The sequence below is a fragment of the Pseudogymnoascus verrucosus genome (genome assembly GCF_001662655.1).
Source record: "Pseudogymnoascus verrucosus strain UAMH 10579 unplaced genomic scaffold scaffold_5, whole genome shotgun sequence".
Classification (NCBI taxonomy): Eukaryota; Fungi; Ascomycota; class Leotiomycetes; order Thelebolales; family Thelebolaceae; genus Pseudogymnoascus; species Pseudogymnoascus verrucosus.
In genome coordinates, this window is record NW_017263656.1 from 1 (window position 1) to 23,679 (window position 23,679).

General features: G+C 50.2%; 12 protein-coding genes across 12 annotated transcripts; 4 read left to right on the forward strand and 8 right to left on the reverse strand.

Annotated features, from left to right (window-relative positions):
- Window positions 1–454: 454 nt before the first annotated feature.
- On the reverse strand, window positions 455–3,677 carry VE01_01679 (uncharacterized protein). The gene has a single exon (XM_018271197.2). It carries the CDS (start codon window positions 3,428–3,430, stop codon window positions 2,030–2,032), a length of 1,401 nt encoding a protein of 466 aa, XP_018133667.1. The 5' UTR covers window positions 3,431–3,677; the 3' UTR covers window positions 455–2,029.
- Window positions 908–1,963, forward strand: VE01_01678 (uncharacterized protein; the record flags this gene model as incomplete). Its single annotated transcript, XM_018271196.2, has 2 exons — window positions 908–1,639; window positions 1,694–1,963. The coding sequence occupies 2 exons, from the start codon at window positions 908–910 to the stop codon at window positions 1,862–1,864; spliced, it is 903 nt and encodes a 300-aa protein (XP_018133668.1). The 3' UTR covers window positions 1,865–1,963.
- Window positions 3,678–4,139: 462 nt separating the features above from the next.
- On the reverse strand, window positions 4,140–5,080 carry VE01_01680 (uncharacterized protein). Its single transcript, XM_018271198.2, has 2 exons — window positions 4,905–5,080; window positions 4,140–4,848 (listed from the first exon to the last, which is right to left on the reverse strand). Exons 1-2 carry the CDS (start codon window positions 4,930–4,932, stop codon window positions 4,172–4,174), a joined length of 705 nt encoding a protein of 234 aa, XP_018133868.1. The 5' UTR covers window positions 4,933–5,080; the 3' UTR covers window positions 4,140–4,171.
- A 172-nt stretch (window positions 5,081–5,252) lies between these two features.
- Window positions 5,253–8,246, forward strand: VE01_01681 (uncharacterized protein; the record flags this gene model as incomplete). Its single annotated transcript, XM_018271199.2, has 3 exons — window positions 5,253–6,078; window positions 6,307–6,890; window positions 6,965–8,246. Exons 1-3 carry the CDS (start codon window positions 5,830–5,832, stop codon window positions 8,244–8,246), a joined length of 2,115 nt encoding a protein of 704 aa, XP_018133869.1. The 5' UTR covers window positions 5,253–5,829.
- Window positions 8,247–9,690: 1,444 nt separating this feature from the next.
- Window positions 9,691–11,679, reverse strand: VE01_01682 (uncharacterized protein). The gene is made up of 3 exons (XM_018271200.2): window positions 11,491–11,679; window positions 10,010–11,403; window positions 9,691–9,941 (listed from the first exon to the last, which is right to left on the reverse strand). The coding sequence occupies exons 1-2, from the start codon at window positions 11,659–11,661 to the stop codon at window positions 10,162–10,164; spliced, it is 1,413 nt and encodes a 470-aa protein (XP_018133870.2). The 5' UTR covers window positions 11,662–11,679; the 3' UTR covers window positions 9,691–9,941; window positions 10,010–10,161.
- Window positions 11,680–11,883: 204 nt separating this feature from the next.
- VE01_01683 (uncharacterized protein) lies at window positions 11,884–13,077 on the reverse strand. The gene is made up of 3 exons (XM_018271201.2): window positions 12,479–13,077; window positions 12,167–12,431; window positions 11,884–12,119 (listed from the first exon to the last, which is right to left on the reverse strand). The coding sequence occupies exons 1-3, from the start codon at window positions 12,760–12,762 to the stop codon at window positions 11,904–11,906; spliced, it is 765 nt and encodes a 254-aa protein (XP_018133871.1). The 5' UTR covers window positions 12,763–13,077; the 3' UTR covers window positions 11,884–11,903.
- A 237-nt stretch (window positions 13,078–13,314) lies between these two features.
- On the forward strand, window positions 13,315–14,496 carry VE01_01684 (uncharacterized protein). Its single transcript, XM_018271202.2, has 5 exons — window positions 13,315–13,463; window positions 13,511–13,579; window positions 13,627–13,666; window positions 13,721–14,220; window positions 14,272–14,496. The coding sequence occupies exons 1-5, from the start codon at window positions 13,415–13,417 to the stop codon at window positions 14,415–14,417; spliced, it is 804 nt and encodes a 267-aa protein (XP_018133872.1). The 5' UTR covers window positions 13,315–13,414; the 3' UTR covers window positions 14,418–14,496.
- Window positions 14,497–14,586: 90 nt separating this feature from the next.
- VE01_01685 (uncharacterized protein) lies at window positions 14,587–15,416 on the reverse strand (the record flags this gene model as incomplete). The annotated part of the gene is made up of 3 exons (XM_018271203.1): window positions 14,587–14,819; window positions 14,878–15,170; window positions 15,214–15,416. 3 exons carry the CDS (start codon window positions 15,414–15,416, stop codon window positions 14,587–14,589), a joined length of 729 nt encoding a protein of 242 aa, XP_018133873.1.
- Window positions 15,417–15,955: 539 nt separating this feature from the next.
- On the reverse strand, window positions 15,956–16,709 carry VE01_01686 (uncharacterized protein; the record flags this gene model as incomplete). The annotated part of the gene is made up of 4 exons (XM_018271204.1): window positions 15,956–16,102; window positions 16,154–16,279; window positions 16,332–16,454; window positions 16,515–16,709. 4 exons carry the CDS (start codon window positions 16,707–16,709, stop codon window positions 15,956–15,958), a joined length of 591 nt encoding a protein of 196 aa, XP_018133874.1.
- A 2,387-nt stretch (window positions 16,710–19,096) lies between these two features.
- On the reverse strand, window positions 19,097–19,950 carry VE01_01687 (uncharacterized protein). The gene is made up of 2 exons (XM_018271205.2): window positions 19,532–19,950; window positions 19,097–19,481 (listed from the first exon to the last, which is right to left on the reverse strand). The coding sequence occupies exon 2, from the start codon at window positions 19,455–19,457 to the stop codon at window positions 19,104–19,106; it is 354 nt and encodes a 117-aa protein (XP_018133875.1). The 5' UTR covers window positions 19,458–19,481; window positions 19,532–19,950; the 3' UTR covers window positions 19,097–19,103.
- Window positions 19,951–19,982: 32 nt separating this feature from the next.
- Window positions 19,983–21,220, reverse strand: VE01_01688 (uncharacterized protein). Its single transcript, XM_018271206.2, has 2 exons — window positions 20,995–21,220; window positions 19,983–20,932 (listed from the first exon to the last, which is right to left on the reverse strand). The coding sequence occupies exons 1-2, from the start codon at window positions 21,171–21,173 to the stop codon at window positions 20,170–20,172; spliced, it is 942 nt and encodes a 313-aa protein (XP_018133876.1). The 5' UTR covers window positions 21,174–21,220; the 3' UTR covers window positions 19,983–20,169.
- Window positions 21,221–21,232: 12 nt separating this feature from the next.
- VE01_01689 (uncharacterized protein) lies at window positions 21,233–23,566 on the forward strand. Its single transcript, XM_018271207.2, has 4 exons — window positions 21,233–21,653; window positions 21,706–21,788; window positions 21,844–22,473; window positions 22,526–23,566. The coding sequence occupies exons 1-4, from the start codon at window positions 21,637–21,639 to the stop codon at window positions 23,449–23,451; spliced, it is 1,656 nt and encodes a 551-aa protein (XP_018133877.1). The 5' UTR covers window positions 21,233–21,636; the 3' UTR covers window positions 23,452–23,566.
- Window positions 23,567–23,679: the final 113 nt, after the last annotated feature.

The following is a 23,679-nucleotide window of genomic DNA, read 5'->3' on the forward strand; positions in this document are numbered from 1 at the left end:
TATATAACTCCTTATAATATAGTACTTAGTGTCCTTATAAATTTTACTATTAACATTAGCTTTTTCTAGTATAGATATAAGTTATGTTTATTACTATACTTTATATAAGGGTTAAATATATAATATGTTAAGTTATAGTACTATAAAGCTATAAGGTAGTTAATTATTAGTTATTACTATTCTTACCTTATAAGGTAAAGCTAAATATAAAATCTACTTATATTTGTTTTTACCCTATAGGGTAAAAACCTAGGCATCTAGCTATAGCTATAGGCAGTGCCTATAGGGCGTGTATAGGAGCACCTACTACTCTAGTAGGTACGTGAAGGCCTCGCCCCTCGCTTCTAGGGCCTCCTCCTCCCCCTCCCCTCCCCCCTCCCCTCCCCTCCCGCTCCTCTGCCCCCTCCTCCCCTCCGTAGCTTTAGCGTGGCCTATTGCGCTCGCTTACGCCTCGCCCTTGCTCGCTCTGTGTAGTACGTGGTATGGTTTACCGTTCATTATAGGGGGATAGGGGGGGAACGCTAGTCGGGCACCGTCTACGGTGGATTCGTAGACTAGTTATTGTAAAGATAGCTGCCGTTTTAGGTAAAAATCTCCAATTAAGTGCCTAATTTGGCAAGGCTCCATCCCTCACGGAAAATCTACAAATAAGTCCTGTTTCGAGCATAAATGTACAATAAAGTACCCGATTTAGCAAGTTTCGGCCTTATAGTAATGGATAAATTTTATTTATGGGGAACGCGCTGATATTAGGCAGTTGGAAGCAGTGTCGGTAGGGCGCTCTCCAACAACGAGCGCTGCAGTGACTCGTCCCCCCCTCTGGAAACTATATAAAGCGCGATTTCTCTCGATGGCAAAAGATATCCTCCTATTATAACTGCTGATTGTTACCAATATTTACCATAAGATGTCCGTGGATCAATTTGATAGCACTGCTGCCCCCAAGGCAGATGAGATTGTTGCATCTCTCATCCGCAATGGCGGCTGCGTCCTCCGCAACTTCATATCCGATGCCACAATCCTCGATATAATTGAAAGGGACGTCCGCCCGCATATCCAGGCAGACAGGCCATGGGAGGGAGTCGACTTCTTCCCGCCCGAGACCCGGCGAGTTATGGGCTTGGTCGGCAAGTCGCGCGTCTTTACTGACACTATCCCCGCCAACCGTCTGTACCGTGACGTATGCTCGCGACTCCTTTCCTCAACATGTCGCTCCTGGTACGGCTACCAACTAAACACGACAGTCTCGGAACCCCAGCTGAGCAACACAATCGTCTTCTCCATCGGCCCAGGCGCCAAGCGCCAGGAGCTGCACCGCGACGACTCGATTCATCATAACCATCTGCCCGACCTGCGAAGTCACCAAGACTATCGCATCGGGAGGGATACTAGTGTAGGTCTCTTTGTGGCCGGCAAAAAGACTACGCGTGCAAACGGGGCTACGCGGTTCATTCCGGGGTCGCATCTCTGGGGCGAAGAGAGATGCCCTGATGAGGAATTGGCTTTCTACGCTGAGCTGCAGCCAGGCGATGCGTTTATTATGCTTGCTTCTTGCTATCATGGAGGAAGTGCAAATACAACTGCAGATGAAGAGAGGCTTGTTTACAGCTGTTTTATGACCAAGGGATTTCTTCGACAAGTTTGTCCACCCTTACAACTGTATTGTTTGGTCCACTGCTAATTTAATATGGAGGAGGAAAACCAGTACCTTGCAAACTCCTCTGAACAAATCAGACAGTATCCCCGGGATGTGCAGATGCTTATTGGGTATTCAGTTAGTAAGCCGTTTTTAGGCTGGGTTAACCTTGACGACCCTCTTAAGGTTTTGTATGGCGATGACTTTGAAGGCCAGGGGATGCGGTGAAGTCTGGTTGCGTTGCCCTGTGCCGCCTTCAGCAAGTTGAAAGCTTAATGCGATAAAACGGCAGGTTGTTGCAGAATAGTATTAGGCGTCTTGTCGATCATAAAATAGATCGCTTATTACAATACATGCATCATCTCTCGAAGAATTGAGCTAGTGCGCAAAGCATCAAACTGCCAGCAGCGGCTTGCCGTCCCTTTCCCAGGCTTTGGCATTTTCCAGCCAACATCCCGGCTTGTTTTTCCATAGCTCTTTAAGAAAAGATATCACAACTTCGTAATTTCTAAAGCCAGTCTTCTTGATAATGTCCCCGTACCACTTTAATACCAGATGCTGCTTTTCCTCACAGCCGTGGCATTCAGTTCCTGCAATGAAAACCGGCCACGTCAAGTGTTGGATCAGCGCATCGTTACATGCGCAGTTTTCCAATTTCTCAAACAGCTCCTGCATAGTGAGAAACATCTCAGCATCTGCAGGTGTGAAGTTGTAAACACACTGGTACGCGTACAACAGTGCCGCAATGTGATGAACGTCAACAAGGTGGATGAAGTTTAGGCGAGTAGATTCATCGCCAAGAGCTGCTGATGTCGCCGCGCTCATTAAGGTGAGACCACGAGTCTTCTCAAACTGGATCCGCAGGGCAGCTGGAGTAGGAACTCTGTGCGCAGCCGTACCTATGTCTGTGATGTAGAGTGTGACTTGATGAATAAGTTTCATATACTCCGACAATAGGGCTTCCGGGTCACCATGCCTTGGTAGCACCACATCATCGATCCCAAGGTAGAGGCATGTCGTCGTTGACGCTAAGACGTCATGAATTGAAAACTGACCTCGTAGAAACCTGAACAGCTCGCTTGACTCAGCGCTAGAATCTGAAAATCCGTTGACGAGGAGGCGTGCACCGAGCCGATGCGAGCACCATGCTGTAGACGTGTCTCCAATGCACTCATAGTTAGAAAGGATGAGCATCGCGGCCAGGATCCATTCCGCAGTCTCTAGGTCCAAGATTTCTCGCGGCTCTTCACAGCCGACGCGCTCTGTGATTCTGGAGAGCTCTTGCGTTATTCTCAAAACAACCACATCCCGTGCCTTGGGAGCAAATGCAACGATTGATGGTTGTGTAGGGCCCATGTGCTCGGCCGATACAGCAAGTATCGCAAGCAATATGATGGGCGATGATCTCGCCTTGGGCACAACAAGCCGCCTGTAAGGATTCAAAGGCGAATCTACCCAAACCATGTTTCCAGCGATTCGTCTCGAGTAGTAAGAGACTAAATGCTCAATTTCGCTTGCGTTTGGCGCTTCGGCGGCCATTTTGGCTATCTTTGCAGCAGCCTCAGCCCAGGATGACTTTGACGGCACTGACAATCCGTCAGCGGGCACGACATCCTGAGACGCATCCTTAGGGTATTGCAGTCCTTTGAAACGGCCACGTACTGCTACAGCATTTGCCCATCGTAGGTTTCGTCCATAACCGGGGCATTCTATACTTCGCTTCATGCATTTGAGACAGGAGGGTGTGGTGCGATCACAGCGGATCCTCCGACGGACACAGACTCTGCAATCCATTGCGCTGCACCCGGCGAATGCACCTTTTCAAGCCTTCTGTTAACCCCTCATTAGAGTTTTGATTCCTTCTCAATCACGCCAGTGATCGCCGCTTCGGCCGTACCCCCTTGCTTAATCGCGACTATTAAAGTCTATTTAAAATTCGGAGCACTTAGGGCAAGGTTCTATAACAAAAGAATATAGCTCTAAATTTTAAAGATAGTTAAAGACGAAAATAATGCAGTCCGGGAGTTACTCTAGTGTAAGGAGATGGGCTAAAAACCACATGTTTTAGCTTTAGGATTTAGTGCTTATTAATGTGCATTAGTATAAATCTAGGCTCGCTATATTTTACTGAGCCACTATTCTTAGGCCTGGTTATGTGTGTGGCGTAGAGTGTCACGCGTGTGGCGTAGTAGCACACGAACTTTCTATAGGCAGGTGCGCGACAGCCACGCTAGCGCCTAGGCCTAGAAGCGCTCTCTCGTCTTCTTCTACATTACCATCGCAACGGTAGGATAATATAGACAGAGCCAGGGTTAACCTAACCCTATAATAGAGTTAGGGTATTTTATTTATATCTAACTACCTATAAGAGCTAGCTATTCTAGCATTAACACCCCCCCCTAAGTACATTTAAAATCCTAAATGCAAACTTCCCTCCTTATATTCTTACATCCCTACACCACCCCACACCACCCATCCGCCCCCAACCCACCTAAATCCTAAGCCCCTCGCAAATATATCAAAACCACTCATCCCTTAAATCCCACTACTCCCCCCACCCCCCACGGCATGCGCAAAAACCTTCGCTGCAAGCTGACTCAACAACCTCGCCTTATCCCCCTGCGGCAACTCCTGAAACACCGAATAAACACTCATCCCCCTCGCATCCCTCACTGCTCCCAGTCTATTCCCCGCCACCGCCCCCGCCACCATCCCCGGGAAATTCGCCACAATAAACCCCATCGCCGCACCACTCAGTCCACCCACCAGCGACCAGAACCTCCCCGTGGCCTGGCCAGCCTCATTCGCCATCCCCTCCTCCCGTAGCATCTCCTCGAACACATCCCCGAATTGCGCGGACTCGGCTTCTTCACGGTTGGGGTGCGTGTTGAACCCGAAGTTCTCCCACCAGTTCCCCCCGGCGCCGTCGGAGGGGCGCGGGATATCCCAGGCGTCCTCGTCGTCCGCAGCGGAGGGACCGGAGGTGAAGCCGCCTGGGGCGGGGTGGGGACGTGCGAGGTCGTATTCGCGGCGCCGGGTGGCGTCGGAGAGGGTATAGTAGGCGTCGTTTATGAGTTGGAATTTCCTCGTGCGAGAGGCGCGGTCGGGGGAGTCGGAGGGGACACGGTCGGGGTGTGTTTTGAGGGCGGCGCGTTTGTAGGCGTCGCGGATTTGTTGGGGGGTTGCGGTGGGGGGGACGTCGAGGACGGAGTCTGGAAGGGTTTGGTTAGAATGTGAGGGTGAGAGCTGGTGGGGGAGGGGGACGTACAGTAATCGGGGTTACTGGAGGGAGCCATGATGGTAGAAGGGTCGAGAGATGAAGGATTTGAATATCCTTCCTTTAAGCTGTGTATGCACTGAAGAAAGATGTAAAGTGCAAAAGGGATGCCGTCGCAAACCTCCCTCTTAGTCCAGGTTATCACAAGAAACCCAAGAAACTCCCCGTCCCTCGGCCACCATCGTCATAGCTGTGGCGCACCCCCAACCTGACATGTGGCTTGACTCACACACACACACGCACGCACGGGTATAATAATTCCGATGCCAAGAAATTTCCACGTGACTTGTTTTCGATTTTTGTTATCTTTCTTATCGCCTTTTTTTAGTCTAGGTCACGTTTTTTTTTGTTCTTGGACTTTTCTTTTCCCATTGTCACGTTTCTCACGCCGTCGCCGGTCGTAGCTGCCGCGTCGTTCGTTCGTCGGCAAAAGTGTTAGGAGAAGGTCTGAGTCCCGTGTGTACCCGAGTAAACCCGCTCTGCACAATCACCCCGCTTGTACCCCGCGGTGATAGGGAGGTGGTGAGTGACAAGTGCCCGCCAACAGAATTATAGTCACAGTAGTAGGGAAACGGCGGAGGAGTAGAAAAACGATAGCATATCCTCTTCGCTTCGCTTTTCACTTCTGCTCCTGCTCCTGCTTCTGCTTCTCCTTTCTCTCGTCCTCTTTCTCTTTTCCTGCGCGCTTAGATCGTCAATTTCTAAGCTGTCCCCCTTACGGCGGTCTTCTTCCTCCGGTATTCGCTCCGCCTCCCGTCGACGACCTCGGCACCTATCCGCACTGCGCCATTCTTTATATTCCTTTATACTGTATAGAGTGCACTCTCTCCCCCGGACTCTCTTCCTCTCTTCGCATACTATTGTATCAGTCCTATAATAAAACTACCCCAAGTTCCACAACCACACAGCCCCACCAATGGCCCCCGATATCTCCAACGGCCTCAACGGCCACCCCGCCACCGACGACTCCAATGCCGAGTTATGGAGACATCCCGACCCGACGTCGACGCAGATGCATGCTTTCAAGGAGCGTGTTAATGTTAAGTATGGGCTCAAGCTTGATCATTATGAGGAGCTGCATAAGTGGTCTGTAGAGAACATTAGTGACTTCTGGGGAGAAGTGTGGGATTTCACTGGGATCAAGGGGAATAGGGTTGATGAACCGGTAAGTGATAATTACTTTTATGTCACGTGGTTTTGTCTTTATACTTCCCTTTTCAGTATCATACAGATGTTGAGTTGGATGGGCATCTATATGCTTGAAGGCTTCTTCTCTAATGCAGCCTCTACTCCCTTTCAAATCTCTCAAGCTACCCTACTACCCCCCTTGCCACACATCACCCTCCCTCCCCCACCCCTCTAACCAACCCCCACCAACTAACACCCACACCAGGTCCTCCCCCCCAACGCCCCCATGTACCCCCGCCCCGACTTCTTCCCCACCACCACCCTCAACTTTGCCGAGAACCTCCTTTACCCTTCTTCTTCCCCCGACCCCTCCAGTCCAGCCATCATTGAGGCCAACGAGACTTCTTCCCACCCAATCAGCTGGGCCGATCTCCGCGAGCGCGTCCGCCGCTGCACCCTCGCCCTCCAATCCCTCTCCCTCGCCCCTGGCGACCGCGTTGCCGGTTTCCTCGGAAACACAGCCAATGCCGTCGTCGCAGCGCTAGCAGCAGCGAGTATCGGCGTCGTCTGGACGGGTGTTAGTCCCGATACGGGGGTCCATGCGGTGCTAGAGAGGTTGGTGCAGATTGAGCCCAAGGTGCTGTTTGTGGATAATGGGGTTGGGTATAATGGGCGCACGCATGCGAGTGGGGTGAAGGCGAGGGGGATTGTCGAGGGGTTGAGGGGGAAGGGGTTGATGGCTGTTGTTGTGTTTGAGACTGTGGTGGGGTTGGAGTGTGGAGTTGAGGAGTTGGCGGAGGTGATGGATGAGGGGGCGAAGGCGTGGGAGTATAAGGATTTTGTGGACAGGTATGTTTCGATTTTATGCTTATCCCTTGGGTACTCGTCAAGCTACGTCTACAGCAGAACTAACACACACCTAGCGTCCCCAACCCATCCGCCCCCCAAACATTCACCCCCCTCCCCTCTTCCCATCCCCTCTACATCCTCTACTCCTCCGGCACCACAGGCGCCCCAAAATGCATCGTGCACTCCGCCCTCGGCACTTTGATCCAACACAAGAAAGAACACATCATCCACGGCGACCTCCTTCCCTCCTCGCGCCTCCTCTACTACACTACCACAACCTGGATGATGTGGCACTGGCTCGTTTCCGCGCTGTCCGTCGGCTCTACAATCGTCGTCTACGACGGCTCGCCATTCCGTCCCGCGGGGGAGATGTCAATGCCCTACCTCATCGATTCGCTGAAGATTACGCATTTCGGGACGTCGGCGAAATACCTCTCGATACTGGAGCAGAAACACACGCAGCCCCTGCTCCCGCAACCCGATGGGTCGAACGCGGCTTCCCTAGCAACGCTAAAGGCTATCTACTCCACTGGCTCCCCGCTCGCGCCGTCAACGTATAAATACATCTACGCCAACTTCCCACCTACAGTCCAACTAGCATCCATAACAGGGGGGACAGATATCATATCCCTCTTCGGCGCACCTAACCCCCTCCTCCCCGTCTACGTAGGCGAAATCCAAGGCCCCGCCCTCGGCCTCTCTCTCCTCGCCGTCTCACCCACGGGTGACCCAGTCGCGCCCTCTGAACCAGGGGATCTGGTAGCTACTGTCCCGTTCCCTGCTCAGCCTACTACGTTCTTCGGCGCAAAGGGGGATGCGAAGTATTTCGATGCGTATTTTGCCGTGTTTCCCAAGGTGTGGCATCACGCCGATTTCATCTCCTTCGTCCCGCATACCGATGCTGGGCGCGCGGGTACGAACAACGCCGCGTCAGGCCTACTGATGCTGGGACGCAGCGATGGGACGCTAAAGCCTGCGGGTGTGAGGTTCGGGTCCGCGGAGATCTACAACATCCTTCTCGCGCACTTCCCCGAGGTCTCAGACGCCGTATGCGTCGGTCGTCGTCGCGCGGGTGACGCAGACGAGACGGTGTTGTTGTTCTGTATGATGGCGCCTGGGGAGACGTGGAGTGAAGAGCTGGGAGCGAGGATTAAGAGGGAGATTGGCACGAGGTTGAGCGCGAGGCATGTGCCGGGGGTGGTGTGTGAGGGGGGCGGGGTGCCGGTGACGGGGAATGGGAAGAAGGTGGAGGTGGCAGTAAAGAGGGTTGTTAGTGGGGTTGAAGGGGGGGTGGGGGAGAGTGTGGTTAATAGGGAGGTTTTGGAGTGGTATCGGGAGTGGGCGGGAAAGAATTAGATGGGTAGATGGGGGGGGGGAAGTAGATTTGAGGGTTTGGGTAATTAGACAAAAGAAGACAAAAGCGAAGATTTACCGTATCGAATAATCTCGAGGCAGGAATCAGTCGCCGTATGGCCATTCATCATGACCCCTCGTGATAACCCCTCCTCGTTGACGGTCTGGCGCTTAAGTGATACAGCGGCCAAGTTCCGCGGCAATGTCGCAACCACCACCAACCAACAGGGCTGTGATAGTATAACCACCCACCACATTTATGTTGGCGGGGCTGATTAGATGGGATGTGTGTGTGAGGAGGTGTCTCGGTGTGTTGGCTTTGGTGGTGGTGGTGATTGTGGACGAATATTGCCGCCGTTGTATGAGAAGGTGTGGTCGCGATGTTGGAAATGGTGGCGATGTGATAGCGGTGCTATGGTCGGTGTTGGATATCACTTTTTCGGTTATGAGACAGGATGGCGACCATTGCCGCCGATGTATGAATTGGGTGGTCGACTATCATGGTGGTTTCATGGGAGATTGATTCTATGTGAGAAAATATGGTACCTCGTTGGGTAGTTGGCGGCTGTGGTCTGCGATTTGAGGTCGCAACGACCGCGCCACTGTCGTTGGATACTTGGTAATTATAGAAGAGTCGTGAGGGGGTATAATCAATGTTGCCGCTGTTGGATGATTCGGGCGATGCCCACGATGGTTTCATATAAAAATCGAACATAGCGAGAAGCCTATAAAGCCAGTCGAAATCCTATCTATCGAATCTCAAAATCAGAAATCAGAATCACATCACAGATCAACCCATCGTCATCACCACATCACAGCAAACCACAACCTCAAGTTTCCAGCAACCACCATCATCATGATGTCCTAGCCATACCTCATGCCCGCCACTGCCGCCATGCCGACACCTACTAGTCTGTCTCTTCCCCCCTCACCCCCCCTTCCACCACAACACCACACCAACTAACCAACCCACTCCCAGCCAGCTCCGCACTCCCACCCCAACCAACTCCCGCAGCCCAGCTCCTCGCCTCTCTCACCCCCCCCCACCGCTCAGCCTTCGACCGCGCTGTGTCCCTCGCCGCGAGAGGGCATCGGCGGGAGGCGCTGAGGAATTTTGTGGATGAGGCGCGTAAGGGCGGGTTTTGGAGGGAGGGGAAGATGCTGGTTGATGTTAGGGATGATGTTAGTGAGGTGAACTTTAGGGGGGTTTTAATGTATTATTGTTGTTCGAAGTGATGGGGCGCGTGGGTGTGAGGTGGATGGAGGGTGTTGTGGGGGGGAGGGGGTTAGAATTGGGTATTAGCGGGGTTTAGGTGGTATTCTTAGATTAGGGAAGTATATATTCGACAGGTGCGGTGTATATTAGATGGTTGATTAGTTTTATAAATGCAGGACATTTTATTTCTACTATTTGTATTTGAATGATAAATTCTGTTTTAATAAATATCCTCATTTTAATCATAATTTCTATAAATTCTATTAATTCTAGTTACTATGCATGTCCCCCTTTCGGATTCTAGGTGGAATAAGTACTATATGCGGCATTTCAAGACTACTATATCCCTTTCTGCCCCTCCTATCTCGACGCTTTCGGAGATTGCTTGATTCTCCTCCTTTACCAGCACACTCCTCGACAGCTTGCCATCAACGTAAATCCCATATCCACCTTCTAGCAAATTTCCAAACGACAACTTCACGCTGTCATTAAATTGCAATTAGCGCGCCATTCCCGTATCTCAGCTAGAACCGAGGATCATAAAACTCACCTCGAACTCTGCTGCGCCTTCAACGTGCATCCCAGATATCGCCTCACGATTTAAGTCGGCGCAACTATGCCCCGGCTGACCTCCGAAGTTGCATCTCTGCTGTTTTTAGAAAGTAAATATCATTACTTCAAGCTTCAGCCAAGCTATGAGAATCACCGATTCTTAGAGCCCAAATTTAGAGAACTCAACATCGGATGGTTCTTCAGCTCCCTCACCACCCCCTCCCGTACTACTTCTAATGGCCAGTTCATATACTGGCGCCAGCTGACTGGCAAGGCGGATTGGATCCCATTGATTTCTCTCCGTCCTATATCACCAACCCACCAAACCTCCTTATATGCCACGAGAAGCGCGAAGTAATGCGCGAGCAAAACCAACGCTCGCGGCTGCTTCTCACTAACTAAATCGATATATAGTTTCGGAGTTAGGATTGGGAACAAGATCAACAGCCGCAGAACATCTCCAGAGTTCTTCTTGGCGTCGACTGCGCTCTTCGTTGTGCCGATAAAACTTATCACCTTCTTATACACCTCTTCGATATCTGCATTCCAGGGCTCATCCCTTTCGTGGTCTTGGTTTCGTTCAAGCAGGTGGGCAAGACAGTTTGGATTCTTGACGGTAAAGGGGCCCTCAAGCTCCCACGGTTTCTTGCTTGCCACAACGGCGCCGAAGGCGGTCTCAAGATCCCACGGTCTCTTGCCCGCGAAAACAGCGCCATTCTCAGTTAATTCTTTATTATTATCCAAAATTTCCCTTGATAACGCCAATGGGTCATCCTTGACGTATGGATATGCCTCGACGAATACGAATCCAGCTTCCTTCGTTATCAAAAGCCATTCTGTAGGAGGCGTATATGGGGTGGGCTCCCTGTCCTGTAATAGGACGAGAGCGCAAAGACGAATTACCGATGCTGTAAGAAGGGCCGCATCCGCGTTGGATTTATTAAGCTGGCTAACCTCATGCCGGTGAATTCGGATGGCTTGGCCGAAATAGGTGTTGGATGCTTCTAAAGCCTCAACGTTTAGAGGCTCCGTCTTAGAGAGATGCATTGCGGTTATACAGTATATGGAATATAAGAGCGAGTCATGCTTCAATGCTAGACCAGGCATCTCTGAGACCCATATTTCCCGCGATCTTTCACTAGTAGATCCACTCGATGGTATGGAAACGGTCCATCCAGTGTTAGTCATATACAGGTAAAGGAGTTTTAGCTCGAGCATGCGCCGTTTTTCTGCATGGGGGTTTTCTTTCGCAGAAACTGTCGCGTCGTTGGCTATCTTAGCCCTGGAGGTGGAGGCCGAGCTTTCATTTGATCTACTTGGCCCGGGCCTTGCATAATTGCAAGACACCTTATGCCGCTGGCAGCTTCCGCATAGAGGGTGGACTTCGTCACACTGTGGCAAGTTAGGCATAGTATCTATAAATGCTTGGCACGGCAATCCCAGCAATGGAGTATTGACTAAAAGAAATGCGGACTATACTTTAACGCGCCTGGCTCGGCATTGCTGGCAACCATATCTTGACTTCTTATGATACAGTCGTGACGGAGGGTTAGCTACGCCAACTTCTGGCTTCCAATGGACGAATTGGTCTGCATCCCCTCGGGGTGGGCTCGCGCTGCGACTAATTGGCTGTGGTGAGAAATCCGACATGGCTTGGTTTTGTTGTATCCTGTGATGTTGGACAAGTTATGATGAAGTACTTGGGGAAACGATGACGGGCCGCGTCAGCCGCAGGTGACAGGGATCATAACCCCATAGGATGTCTTCACGTCCAATCTTTGACAATAGTTATACTTGTGCTACCTCGAAGTAGAAAATGGGATATGTGTAACAGCTAGTAATTCCAGTGACTATCATTAAAATATTCCAATCCTCCACTCAATATACAACACTCATTTCGTAGTTCTCTGAAACTTATTTGCGATGCCACGTGTGCGTATGCCAGCAACCGAGAGTACGATGATCGAGAGCATCTCCGGAACGACACTGAGGCAAATCTTGACCGCAAGAGACGAAGTGAAGCTAGACGACGGTCCGTAGGATGAGCCTGCAGCAAATATTTCTCGTAGTGCGATAAGTGGAAGGGCCGCCGCAACCCCGTGGAGCAACTATCTGCGGTTAGCTGGATTCAAGTTGAGACTTAAATTGCACCAACCTTTGTGCCATCAGCGGGTGGCCCGCCAGCAGCGTATTCCTGGGATGATCGGAATGATAGCAGCGTCCAAACTGCAAGGATGGCCCAACAGGCTAGAACCACTCCCATGCCAACTTTCATCAGCACATTCCCGACGGAAGCCCCATCCTGCAACTTCACAATGCCAATAATGACCAGGACCATCGCTGCGATGACGGTGAGGTGGTACTGGATGACAAGAATCCATTCGAATTTCCGGTTGAGGGTGGGATCGCGAGAACGTCTCCTAAGATATGTTAGACGGTATTAGATAGGGAGAGAGGGTCGACCAACGCTTCATGGAGAATCCCAACCGCACCAAGAATCAGAGGTGAAAGTCCAACGCTCTGGAGAATTAGAGTAGCAACCCCCCCGGTGGAATGATTGTTGTAGGCGTTAAGTTGCACGGCGTTTCCGACTATGCGAATAACACAGAGACTGTGAAGGGCCATCCATCCGAGAAGGCCTCGTTTCCCATGCTTCCAGAGGCAGTATGTGACGGGTTGGAGAAGAAGGAGATATATCGCAAGAGAAGCTATGACGAGAGACTTCGGGTCGGCAACTCTTGGTGGATACATTGTAGTGAAATTTGAGAAAGGGCGCGCGAGATGGGGAGAAGAATGCAGGCCATGATGAGCTGGCCTTTCGAGTTATATACACTTAAAAAAACATAAAGAGATCATACTTACGCGTCAGCCTTCAATATAACGTCGAGTTCAATTGGGACGGTGTTAGGCAGTGCAGCGACATGTATCCCTATTATGGAGCGAATGCGAGAAGGAACAAGCTTTACGGGACCCACGTCTCATCCTTTGATGTGGATAAGCATTTTAAAGGCCTGTTTAGGTTTTTGTCAGATCCATCGTGTGGTTTCCAAATGCGCGACAAACATTACAGCCATCTTCAGCCTGCGCCTCAAATTGCCATTTACGGAACGAAAGCGAGAGCGACAGCAACAGTGAGATGACAGCCGCTAGTCAGGGGCCAGTCGTCGCAATTGTGGCTTGGTCGGTGCGGTCGGCTCGTTGTACCGGGAAGCAGCGATTGGTGGGAATAGTACAGTATGCACTTTGAGCCGTTTCGCATCGTGCGTGGCGCAATAGCTTGGCGGGGTTTATGGCGTTTGTAATCAAAGACGACATGTTGTTCTGATCGCGGAAATAATCGTTGACTGTGGCATTCATTGCTTTCCTATTTGAATGGCTGTATAAATTGCCATTGTAATACAAAATGCCAATCCAGCTCCCAGTTGGTCCTCTAGACCAGTTCCTTCTCTTCGGTATTGAACATGAACCCTGTTACTAGCTCAAACTGACGCTGTCGCAGGGGACAGCATCACCGAGAAATCCAATGACCAGGAACACGGATTTGCGTTTGCTTCTGCCCTGCAAAATGGTAGGGTTAAGCGCACCCAGTATCTTCAAGGCTAACACTACCTCCAGCCTATATGTTGAAGCTAGATGTGATAAATCGCGGGTTTGGGTAACCTACGTTCCCTTACAGATAGAAATTACTTCGACTAACATCCTCTCGTAGCGGTTATAACACAAATAACGCCTTGGAAATTCTACCTGCCATCCTACCCGCCCCTTCCCAGGCCCGCGTCCGGTTTCTCACCATCTTCTTTGGCGCCAATGACTCTAATCTTGGCCCGCCTCTTGTGGACACGCAGTACGTGTCCATCCCGGACTTTACTCAGAACCTTAGAGACCTAATCTCGCATCCCCTAATTGCTGCGCACAATCCCCCGCCGAAAATAATTCTCATAGCGCCTCCGCCAATCGAGGAGACGTTCATTGCCAGGGAAGACGTGAGGAACGGGTATACGGAGGTGATGAGATACAACCGTAATACTGCGCTTTACGCAGAAGCTGTGACGAAGGTGGGGAAAGAGACGGGGACGCCAGTTGTAGACCTCTGGAGTGTTTTCATGGCAAAGGCTGGGTGGGTTGGAGGGTACCATGAGGATGGGGTGTCGATGCCAGGATCAATTGCTGCGGGCTTCAGTGATGTTTTGAAATCATTTTTAGATGACGGTACGTTTTTGTCCTGTTATAAGGTTATAAGCGATGATGCTAATCTGCCAGGCCTCCATTTAACGCCAGCGGGGTATAAAATTATGTTTGAGGAGGTTCTGAAGGTGATTAGGGAAAACTGGCCAGATCAGACGCCGGAGGCACTGAAGAGTCTACGTGATCTGCATGGACTAAAATTTTGGTACGAGGTGGAATAGAAATTGGTATGTGCATTCTCTCTCGAGTATATATATAGTATGTGCATGAATATATACATCCGTCAACGGAATAGAACCGCTCCATCCACAGAACAGGCGTAGTTATTGCCGAATTGAATAGAACCGCCCAGTCCTTAAAGTAGGTCTAGGCATTGTCGAGTGTGTAGAACTACCCAGTCCACAGAGCAGGCCCGGGGATTTTATAACTCGTCATGGTGACATACGGGTTGAATAAAATACCTGGGTCATTACTCTTATAAAGGCTGGAAGCAACAGTTCCCACTGGGTTTGCTGTGCCAGAACCCGTCACGTCAATGTTCACGCAGAACGGATAGTTTTGCGCGCCATTGAGCGAAGTGCAACCGTGGCATGCGATAATTTCGTGGCGGAAGACATAATGACCTGCTATTGTTAGCAGAGGCCGGCAGCAAGGGGCCGGCTAAAGAAGAGACAGGCATACCTGGAGCAAGAGTCTTTGGCACTTTCGTAGTCCACGAATTGCCGTCAGCCATCAGCTTTCCAGCAGCCCAGACCTGACTGGTGAGGTCAATTCCAGACTCATCAATCTTGACAAACTTGAGCGCGGTCTTGTCCGCAGTTTTGCAGTCTCCGCTGCATTTGGCGACGTAGGTCAAGACAGGGCCGATGTTGTGTGGCCAGTCAGTCCATTGGAACTTGACGGACCCACCCGCAGCAACTGTCGCCGAGACGTTCGCGTTGACTGCATTCTTGTGGCAGGCGATGTTGGGGTTTCTGCTTTTGTTAGTCTGCACTTAGTTTGCCAGGACTGACATACTGATATTCATTTGGAGGGACGAATCCAAGGTCCAACGCCTCTTCGTACCATCCTGGGGTCTGGGGAATGGGAACATGATTCACTAAATCATACCAGTAGGAGACAAGCCAGCCTGAAGTGGTAACACCGTCTGCTACAATGCTGGAAACGTAGCCGTGCGCTGCGGCAGTGCCAGCCAAACCGAGGATAGTTGCGATCTTCATGATGATTGTCTTGCCTTGTTGCATTTGAATGAGAAATGCCAATCCTATATAATAGAGTTGGCCGGTTAAATTGATAGTGCCGTGTGACTACCATACTATAGAGTTGATGTAATTATTGGTGCGAAATGCTGTGAATTTTCCGAAGTTTCATAATTAAATTGCCGGGATTTAGAGTGCTCGGCGGCAGATCATCTGTGGGGGAATATAGTAAACACGCGACAGGCTACTCGCGCCGGATCGTCCAGAGTTAAGTGTTTGCAGTTTGAGGCGGAGTGCTCGCTCCGGATCGTCCAAGGTTTTTACAGTTCGAGACGGCTTCTCGCCCCGGACCGTCAAGTGATGGCGAGGCCAGAAAACCGCCAATCAAGATGCTAATCATGTAAAGAATGATAATTAATTGCTTTTCATTGTCATCATGAATCTCAAACTAACTCGTAGTAATTATAACCCCGCCATCTTCGAATACAAATCTTCCCCGCCACACTCCCTTTATCCCCACATTTGGCCTTGGCCATCACTAAGATCTGCCTTTGGGCACTCTAGGCGGTGAAAGTGCGCCTCACCTTAGGGGCCTTTTGGCTGTAGTTGCTGACCACGGCCTTGATCGTCTTGCTGAGGGTGCTACGCTTGTTCTCCAACAGACGGGGCTCAGGTAGGAACAGGAGTTTGGCGGCATCAGCGAAGCACTATTCCAACAGTCAGTCATTTGAGTGTGTAGTCTTGGAAGAAAACCTTACGTTAATAGCGGGCTCGAGCTCGTTGAGAACAGCGATGAGAGGATCAGCCTTGATAGGAATGCTATCGCTGAACTTGTGCGACTTCAGGTTCAGGACGTTCATGAGAATTTGCTGGTCGATGAGGAACTATGGTAGAGGTTAGTTTCTATCCGCGAGGAATCTTAGATCCTATACTTACATCATCATACGCCCAATCGATTGGGTACAAATCCTTCAACTCAACGCCTGGGAAGGCATGGGGAAGGCTGGCGGTCACCTCGTTGACCTTCTTCACAACAGCCTTCAATCCACTGACGATTTCCTATAAATCCTAATGAGAAACTGTTCTATATGGATAACTGGAAGACGACTGCAAACTCACAGGGAATTTGCCCAAGTTGTCCGCGAATAGAGGCCCATCAACGCGGGTGATAATTCCAGCAGGTCCCCAGATGGATCTTGTGGACAAAGCCAGGCCCTGAAGGTCCTTGGTAAGTTGGCTGGTCCATTGGTTGGCGGCTGAGGGGGTAGCTGCAACGAGGGCGAAGAGCGCGGTGGCGGTGACTGAGAAACGCATGTTGGATAGTAGCTTGAGCTGAAGGAGGCAGGAGTTTTAATATGATAAAAGTTGGAGGCTGGAAGGCAGATGAGAAGATGCTGATGTCTGGATAGCTGGTTGATGGAGAGATGAGGGGGAAATAGGCAACGCCTTTATAGTAATTCAGATACGAAATGTAGACTATGGACTCTTCCCCTATTCATCTATTCTCATCCGACTTGAAGCAGGGAGATAGTCAATGACGCAAGGAGATGTATATGCCACGGCTTGAAGCTCACCGTCAATCAATAGTTCCGTCGATCACGGCCCTTGCATCTCAGTTGGGACCCGGAGACGTATTTGAAAGTGCACAAGCTGAGCAGTGCACTTCTGAGGATGCATGCGATTGATTTAACATCTTGACAAACCTCGACTTAGCGTCGAGGCTGACAGCCACTGCAAAATAAATCACCAAGTTTGTCATCAAGTAGTAGATGCATCTCATACACATGTCATAAAACCTGCAGTCATACTATGAAGTTATCAGCATACACGAATGAATTACCAGCAAGCGAAGCTGGATCGACTCGCCAGCAAACCGAGGAACGGGGACGGGGACAACGGGAAGGGCCATTTCAGGAGTAGGGCCTGTCTCTGTCACCCAAAGCAATCATACTAGCGTAGAGGCCTAAAATAATATGTTATCCTCATTCACATCCCAGGGAGGCTGGGGACGTTTGTGAGGCTCCCGAGCGGCTCGTTAAGTTTGGAGTCTGAAAAAAGAGGCGTGATGGAGTTCGGTTGGAGTAATTTCATGCCAAGAGGATTCCGCCATACTACGTAACATCACGGATGAGCACCTTGGGCGCTGTTGAAGTAAGACAGATATACAAAACTAGTCTTCTGCATACATAGATAGAGTAAGAGTATATGGCGAATGCTCTGATCCTCGAAGCGAGGATATCCGACGAGCTCGGTTGCAGCAATCGCGCGCCAAGAAATGATCGCTATGCCAGCAACACGGACAAAAACTTTAAGTATACGTCGAAAATATGATGATCAGTTAGTTTGTACGTGGCGTAACGCTTGCTGGAACGAACTGTACGGAGTGTTGGAATTTGCGGAGAAGGGTGATACCCCCGGGTGCCCCGAAAGCCACCAACCCCTGGATCCAGCCCGAGGCGAGCTTCCGGCGCCGCTGGGATGGGGCAACGGGGCGCTAACGGCTGATCGCCGCGCTAATATCACAGTTGATAACCCAAAATAGATGCTGCCCCTGCTCTAGCTCCGCATCACACATCGTACTTCGTATACGCTTGACTTGGCAGTTGACTTGTTCCCCGAACCCTTACTCGTGCATCTTGTGGGGTTGGTGTCTAAGCCGAACACAGACAAATCCCGCGTGTTGTCTTTCTTTACGAACTTTGCTATCCCCTATTACGCAGGGAACCCAACCGAAGGATTATGATGTCTCGGCGGATGTTCATATGAAGTTTATCAGACGGTGCCCTTGTGTGATAGTCTTGCGGGGTGCGTTGAGTCGGATAGCAATCAATAATCGAGTGTCTGGCAAGTCTCCAAATAGGCCCCTTGCGTATAATTATATCTGCCAATAGGATTGAAATCCGAGGGGAGCTAGTTAAAAGGCTGGGAGGAGGTTTAAAGTTTGACGTTGGTGAGCTGAAAAGGTTCAAATGCATCTCGGGAGTCCATATCCGGTATGCGTAGTATATTTTATGCAGCAAACAAAAAGACGTGGATTAAGTATGAGTTTCTCAGCTTGCAAACAAAATCCGGATGGGCTAAGAGCCGATTCGCTTTATGGTTTTACTTGTTGATCTATACGCTATACGAGTTATCAGTATGAGATGACGTGTGACAAGGGATGAAAGGTCTGACTTGATGCTGGTTGGGAACAGTATGCTGGCACCAACCTATTGGCATGGTGTTCGGACTCAACGTCTCCACTACACGGATTGTGAGTGACAGATAGGGATATATTTTCTGCATTTGTAAATATCTGTCGAGGTAAGGGGTGTTGGTTTTGGCTATGAGACCGAGGAAACGACCGTGGAGTCCCAACCACCGCTGTTCATCCCACGTGAAAATGATAACACTGGCTAGGAAAGCAAGGAGGTATATGTCATATGGTATTGACAAGTGCAGAGAAACTATCAAGAAACTCGTCACACAACTCAAGCAAACATACACAGCTGTCGTTTGGACAAGTGAATGGATTATCCTTGGCACTTATTAATTCCAACAGCGGCCTTAGCAATAGTCATCTCCTTCCCCAAGAGCGCTGAAAAAATATACAGGACAATCCAAGCTCCCAGCATGAGCAGACGCACTTGAGATGCACGAAGCCAAACCGTATACTGTCAACTCCGAGACCAGCGGATGCCCCCGCACTCACTCCACAGCGCCCTCCACTTATGCCTCCGCCTCCCCAATGAAGTCCTCGAAGCTTCCCCACACGGTAAACTTCGTAGTAAAATGCGAGAACAGCAGCCTCATGAGCTCATTGGGATTCTTCATTTGTCTATACGATCCTCGCTTAGACGGTTCCATAGTGAGCAGCATCCATCCCAATGCAATCTTGGAGGAGCGATCGTAGTCTCGGGGGGGTAGATCGCGCTCCTTGAGAGTTTCAACGCCGAGAGCGACGGTGTCCCAGGCGTCAGGATCGGTGATCAAAAGGATGGCCTGCAGCTGGCTCCGCCATTCTTCAAAGTTGTCGGGGTTCTTGAGCTTGTAGATCGAGTATTGTGGGGGTATTGGGGACATCGTTTGGTGTTTGGTCACGCGTGCCTGTTCTTAATGGTTAGATAGCTTTTGGAAAGATATCCCTTGGTACATACTGGTTTGGGGCCCTCAAAGGTGGGAAAGGCTTCTGTAGCTTCAAGTCAAGGTAGACCGCCTAGTCGTTTTACTCCAAATGATTGGCCTGCTGACTACGTGAGGCGGATATGACGCATGGGACTGTGGAATAGGTGAAAGATCCGATGCCGAGAAAGTGCCAAAGGTGCGATTGTATCATATATTTACGCTGCTTTTGCGTGAGGGAGGAAGGATATGGGCGGCGTTGAAAGAATGAGAAGGGCTCCCCCACAGGACATGAGGTTGAAGAGAATATAGAATTATGGGGGCGGACTTCACAAGCGTCGAGGGCGGTGCTTGTGAAGGAGGATAATTTCTCGCGCTTCACAGCTCTGGGTAAGGTTATCGACTGTTTATCCGTGAGTTGTCTCCAGAAACAGCAAGAAGCACCATTCGTACCTGCCGTTTCAATCTAAATTAGGTAGTGTCAACTTCATATATTTCGTGTATCTTGCCGTCACTCACTCAAAATAATAATAAATTTGGTCAATACATCCTGAATGACTCTCTATTCAACAGATCTTATGCACTATCTTTTTATAATCCTACACTTCCTGCGTGTTGTACAATGATACACCTCAGCAACGCCAGAAATGCACTGGCATATCTCGTCACCGATCTAAAAGATCTTTTCGGTCTCCTCAACTAGATCCTCAACCTTGAAGGCTGGGTCTCCTTTTCCAAACAGCTCCAGTAGCCTCTTACGGTCAGCACTCTCGCTTCCAAACCCGTAAAATTTCTGCAGGCACATCAGCAGAAATTTGGCCTCGTCGACAGTGACTCCCCTGTTCTCAACCACCTGGCCTTGGACCAGAACCACCTCCTTCTCCGCGGCCAATTCCAAGTGGTGGGTAATAGTTGTATGCGGCTGTGCAAATTCGCCTCTTAACTTGAACTCTGCGAGGTGAGTGAAGAGGACAGTGACAGTATCAGGCGCTGGGAATGTCCACTGCAGCAGATGAATCTCTGCGCCCTGTCCTTCGCGGGGCAATGGTAGGATGAAGTGGGGGAACTTCTTTGCAGATGCTTCTATGGTCTTGTATGTCTCTAGCGGCACGGTCGCACAGAGTGACTGGGGGTTTGAGGCATGTCGGAGGCGCCATATCGTTTCGATTTCCTTGTAAGGAAGCTCTCTCGTCTTGGCGACGTCCAGGTACGATGAGAGTGTCCGCACACCAGGCGTGCTAGATTTTGAAGACGGAACTTTTGGTGGCGGTGGCGGGGGTGGGAATGGCGACTTGGCTGCAGCTTCGTTTATTGCTTCAGGAGCTGGTGGTGGGTGTCCGTCTATTGTGCCAGATGGAGTAGCAGGTTTCCTCTTCAGCTCCGTGATTTTATCCTTGTACGCTTCTTTCAACTCATTGACATCGCTCAATCCTTCCCTAACAAGAATTTTTGTCAGCTAAAGTTCACGATAATGGTCGACCAGAAAACATCGACTTACGCTTTTGCCTTCTTGGCCAGCTTCTCCTTATACTTCTCCAGAACCCTGTCTGGCTGTGCGTGAGTGACGAGGAAGCGAATGTCGTGGACCTGCGCCCATCTTCGCTGAGACGCGCGCAAATAGGGCGCGGCGCCACAGACGGTATACCGCAGTGCGTTTTGACAACGAAGAGCAGCCATATCGGCAAGTGGATGGTAAGATGGACCTTGATATAGACCTATCAATCTCACACTGTCAACGGAGCCGCAACGTCCCTTGTCCCTGGTCCCTCAATCGCAAATTGCTTACATAATGCGGCGCGGAATAACTTCCGGACAGCACTCGGCTTTTCTGTGCCGTGCCTCGGCCTGATCGCCGAAATCCTTACCTAAGCACCGTTTATCCTAGGCTCTACCAGACTTTAGAGCGCCCATTCCCCGAAAATCCCCATATTTCCCCGCATTCTCCAATGGATCTCAGGTCCAAGTTACTCGATGTGGCAAGTGGCATAGCCCTCAGTTGTATCGTTACCTACATCCTCAACATATATATTCCGTGGGCTCCGGATCTTGACATTTATCTTTTCACCGTTATTGTTATTCTCAATTCTGCCCAATTTTTCAGTTGATATCAAGCCCAGTCCTCTCGCCCGCCCCCATAACAATGGTTACCAAATCTAGGTGAGGCGTGCTCATCCAAAATGACACGGCGAATTTCCTCTAACGTGAACAGTTTCCCCGATATTGATGTGCCAGCTGTCGATGTCTGGGGCCTGTTATTTGAGAGGAAAGATAGGCCGTTTTCTGATAACAAAGGTGAGCCTTCACCCAAGTTAACACGGGCATGTCAGAACTCTAATACTGCCTGCAGTAATCTACGTCGATCCCGAGACGAACCGGTCATATACTTTTGCAGAGACAAAGAAGGCTGCGATTGAATTTGGCAAGGGTCTCAAGGCTCAATGGGACTGGAAGAAGGGCGATGTTCTTGCCCTCTATACACCCAACAGCATTGACACACCAGCGGTGATATGGGGAACCCACTGGGCCGGAGGAGTGATCTCTCCTGCCAACCCAGCCTACACTCCCGCAGAATTAGCTTTCCAGCTTAAAGATTGCGGTGCCAAAGCACTTGTGACACAGAAAGCATTCCTGGCGGATGCCCGAGCTGCCGCCAAATCTGTTGGCCTTTCGGAGAAGAGGATCATTATCCTCGGAGATGAAAGGGATGACAAATTCAAGCACTTCACTAGCATTCGGAACCTCTCGGGAGCAACAAGATATGTCAGGACACGGGTGAACCCTGAAAAGGACCTCGCCTTCTTGGTCTATAGCAGTGGCACCACTGGCCACCCAAAGGGTGTCATGCTGTCACATCGCAATATTGTGTCAAACTTATTCATGCTCGCCGCAGGGGAAGGCAATAATTTGAGTTCCGAAGGTGGACCCGATGGCAAAGGCGATAAACTACTTGCTTTCCTTCCATTCTTCCACATTTACGGTATGGCTTCCTTTCTACTTTCTCGTCCAACAACCACTAATATGTGCAATAGGCCTTACCTGCCTTATTCATTATGCATTCTTCAGAGGCCTCACCATATATGTCATGGCTAAATTCGATCTTGAGAGATTCTGCTCCATCATCCAGGAGAATAAAATTACCTTCGCCTATGCTGTACCACCAGTGGTTCTTCAGCTTGCCAAGAACCCAGTAGTTGACAAGTACGACCTCAGCACAATCAGAATGATGAGCTCTGGTGCAGCGCCCCTCACTCGGGAAATTGTCAACGCATTGTATGACAAGCGCAACATCAAGGTCAAGCAGGGATATGGCCTGTCCGAGACATCCCCTACGACACACTCGCAGCGCTGGGAGGACTGGCAAACGGCCATGGGCTCAGTCGGACCCCTTCTACCCAACCAAACCGCAAAGTTCATGTCGGCCGATGAGAAAGAACTTGAAGTCGGGGAGACTGGTGAGCTATGGGTCAAGGGACCTAATGTGTTCTTGGGTTACTGGAAGAACCCTGAAGGCACGAAGAACGCGCTCACCGATGACGGTTATTTCAAGACCGGTGACGTCGGTTTCCAAGACAAGAAAGGAAACTTCTATATCACAGACCGTGTGAAGGAACTTATCAAATATAAGGGATTCCAGGTTCCTCCCGCAGAACTTGAGGGCCTATTGGTTTCGCACCCGGACGTCGATGATGTTGCTGTTCTTGGCATCTACAATGAAGATCAGGCAACCGAGGTTCCACGAGCATATGTCGTGCCCAAGGCTGGCGTTCCTGGGACACCGGAGACAGGCAAGAGGATCGCGGATTGGCTGTCCAGCAAGGTGGCTGGCCATAAGCGCTTGAGAGGAGGTGTTAGATTTGTTGATGTGATACCTAAGACCGCGAGCGGAAAGATCCTGCGGAGGGTTCTGAAGCAGCAGGCGGAGGCGGAGGAAAAGAAGGTCAAGTCCAAGCTGTAGAGCTTCGCGAAATATTTGAGGGTCCATAGCGTGGTGTGTCCCTTCACATATAGAACCATGTATCGTATATCTGCAGCGCATATATTTCAAATAACTTTTTAAAGGCATTGATAGGTTGAATTGATTGATTTATTATTGAAATATGTTCGATCAGTTCTACAAATTTAACTCTCATCAATTCGACTAATTTGACAGCCAGATCTCAAGTTATACGCTCTTGTCATCATT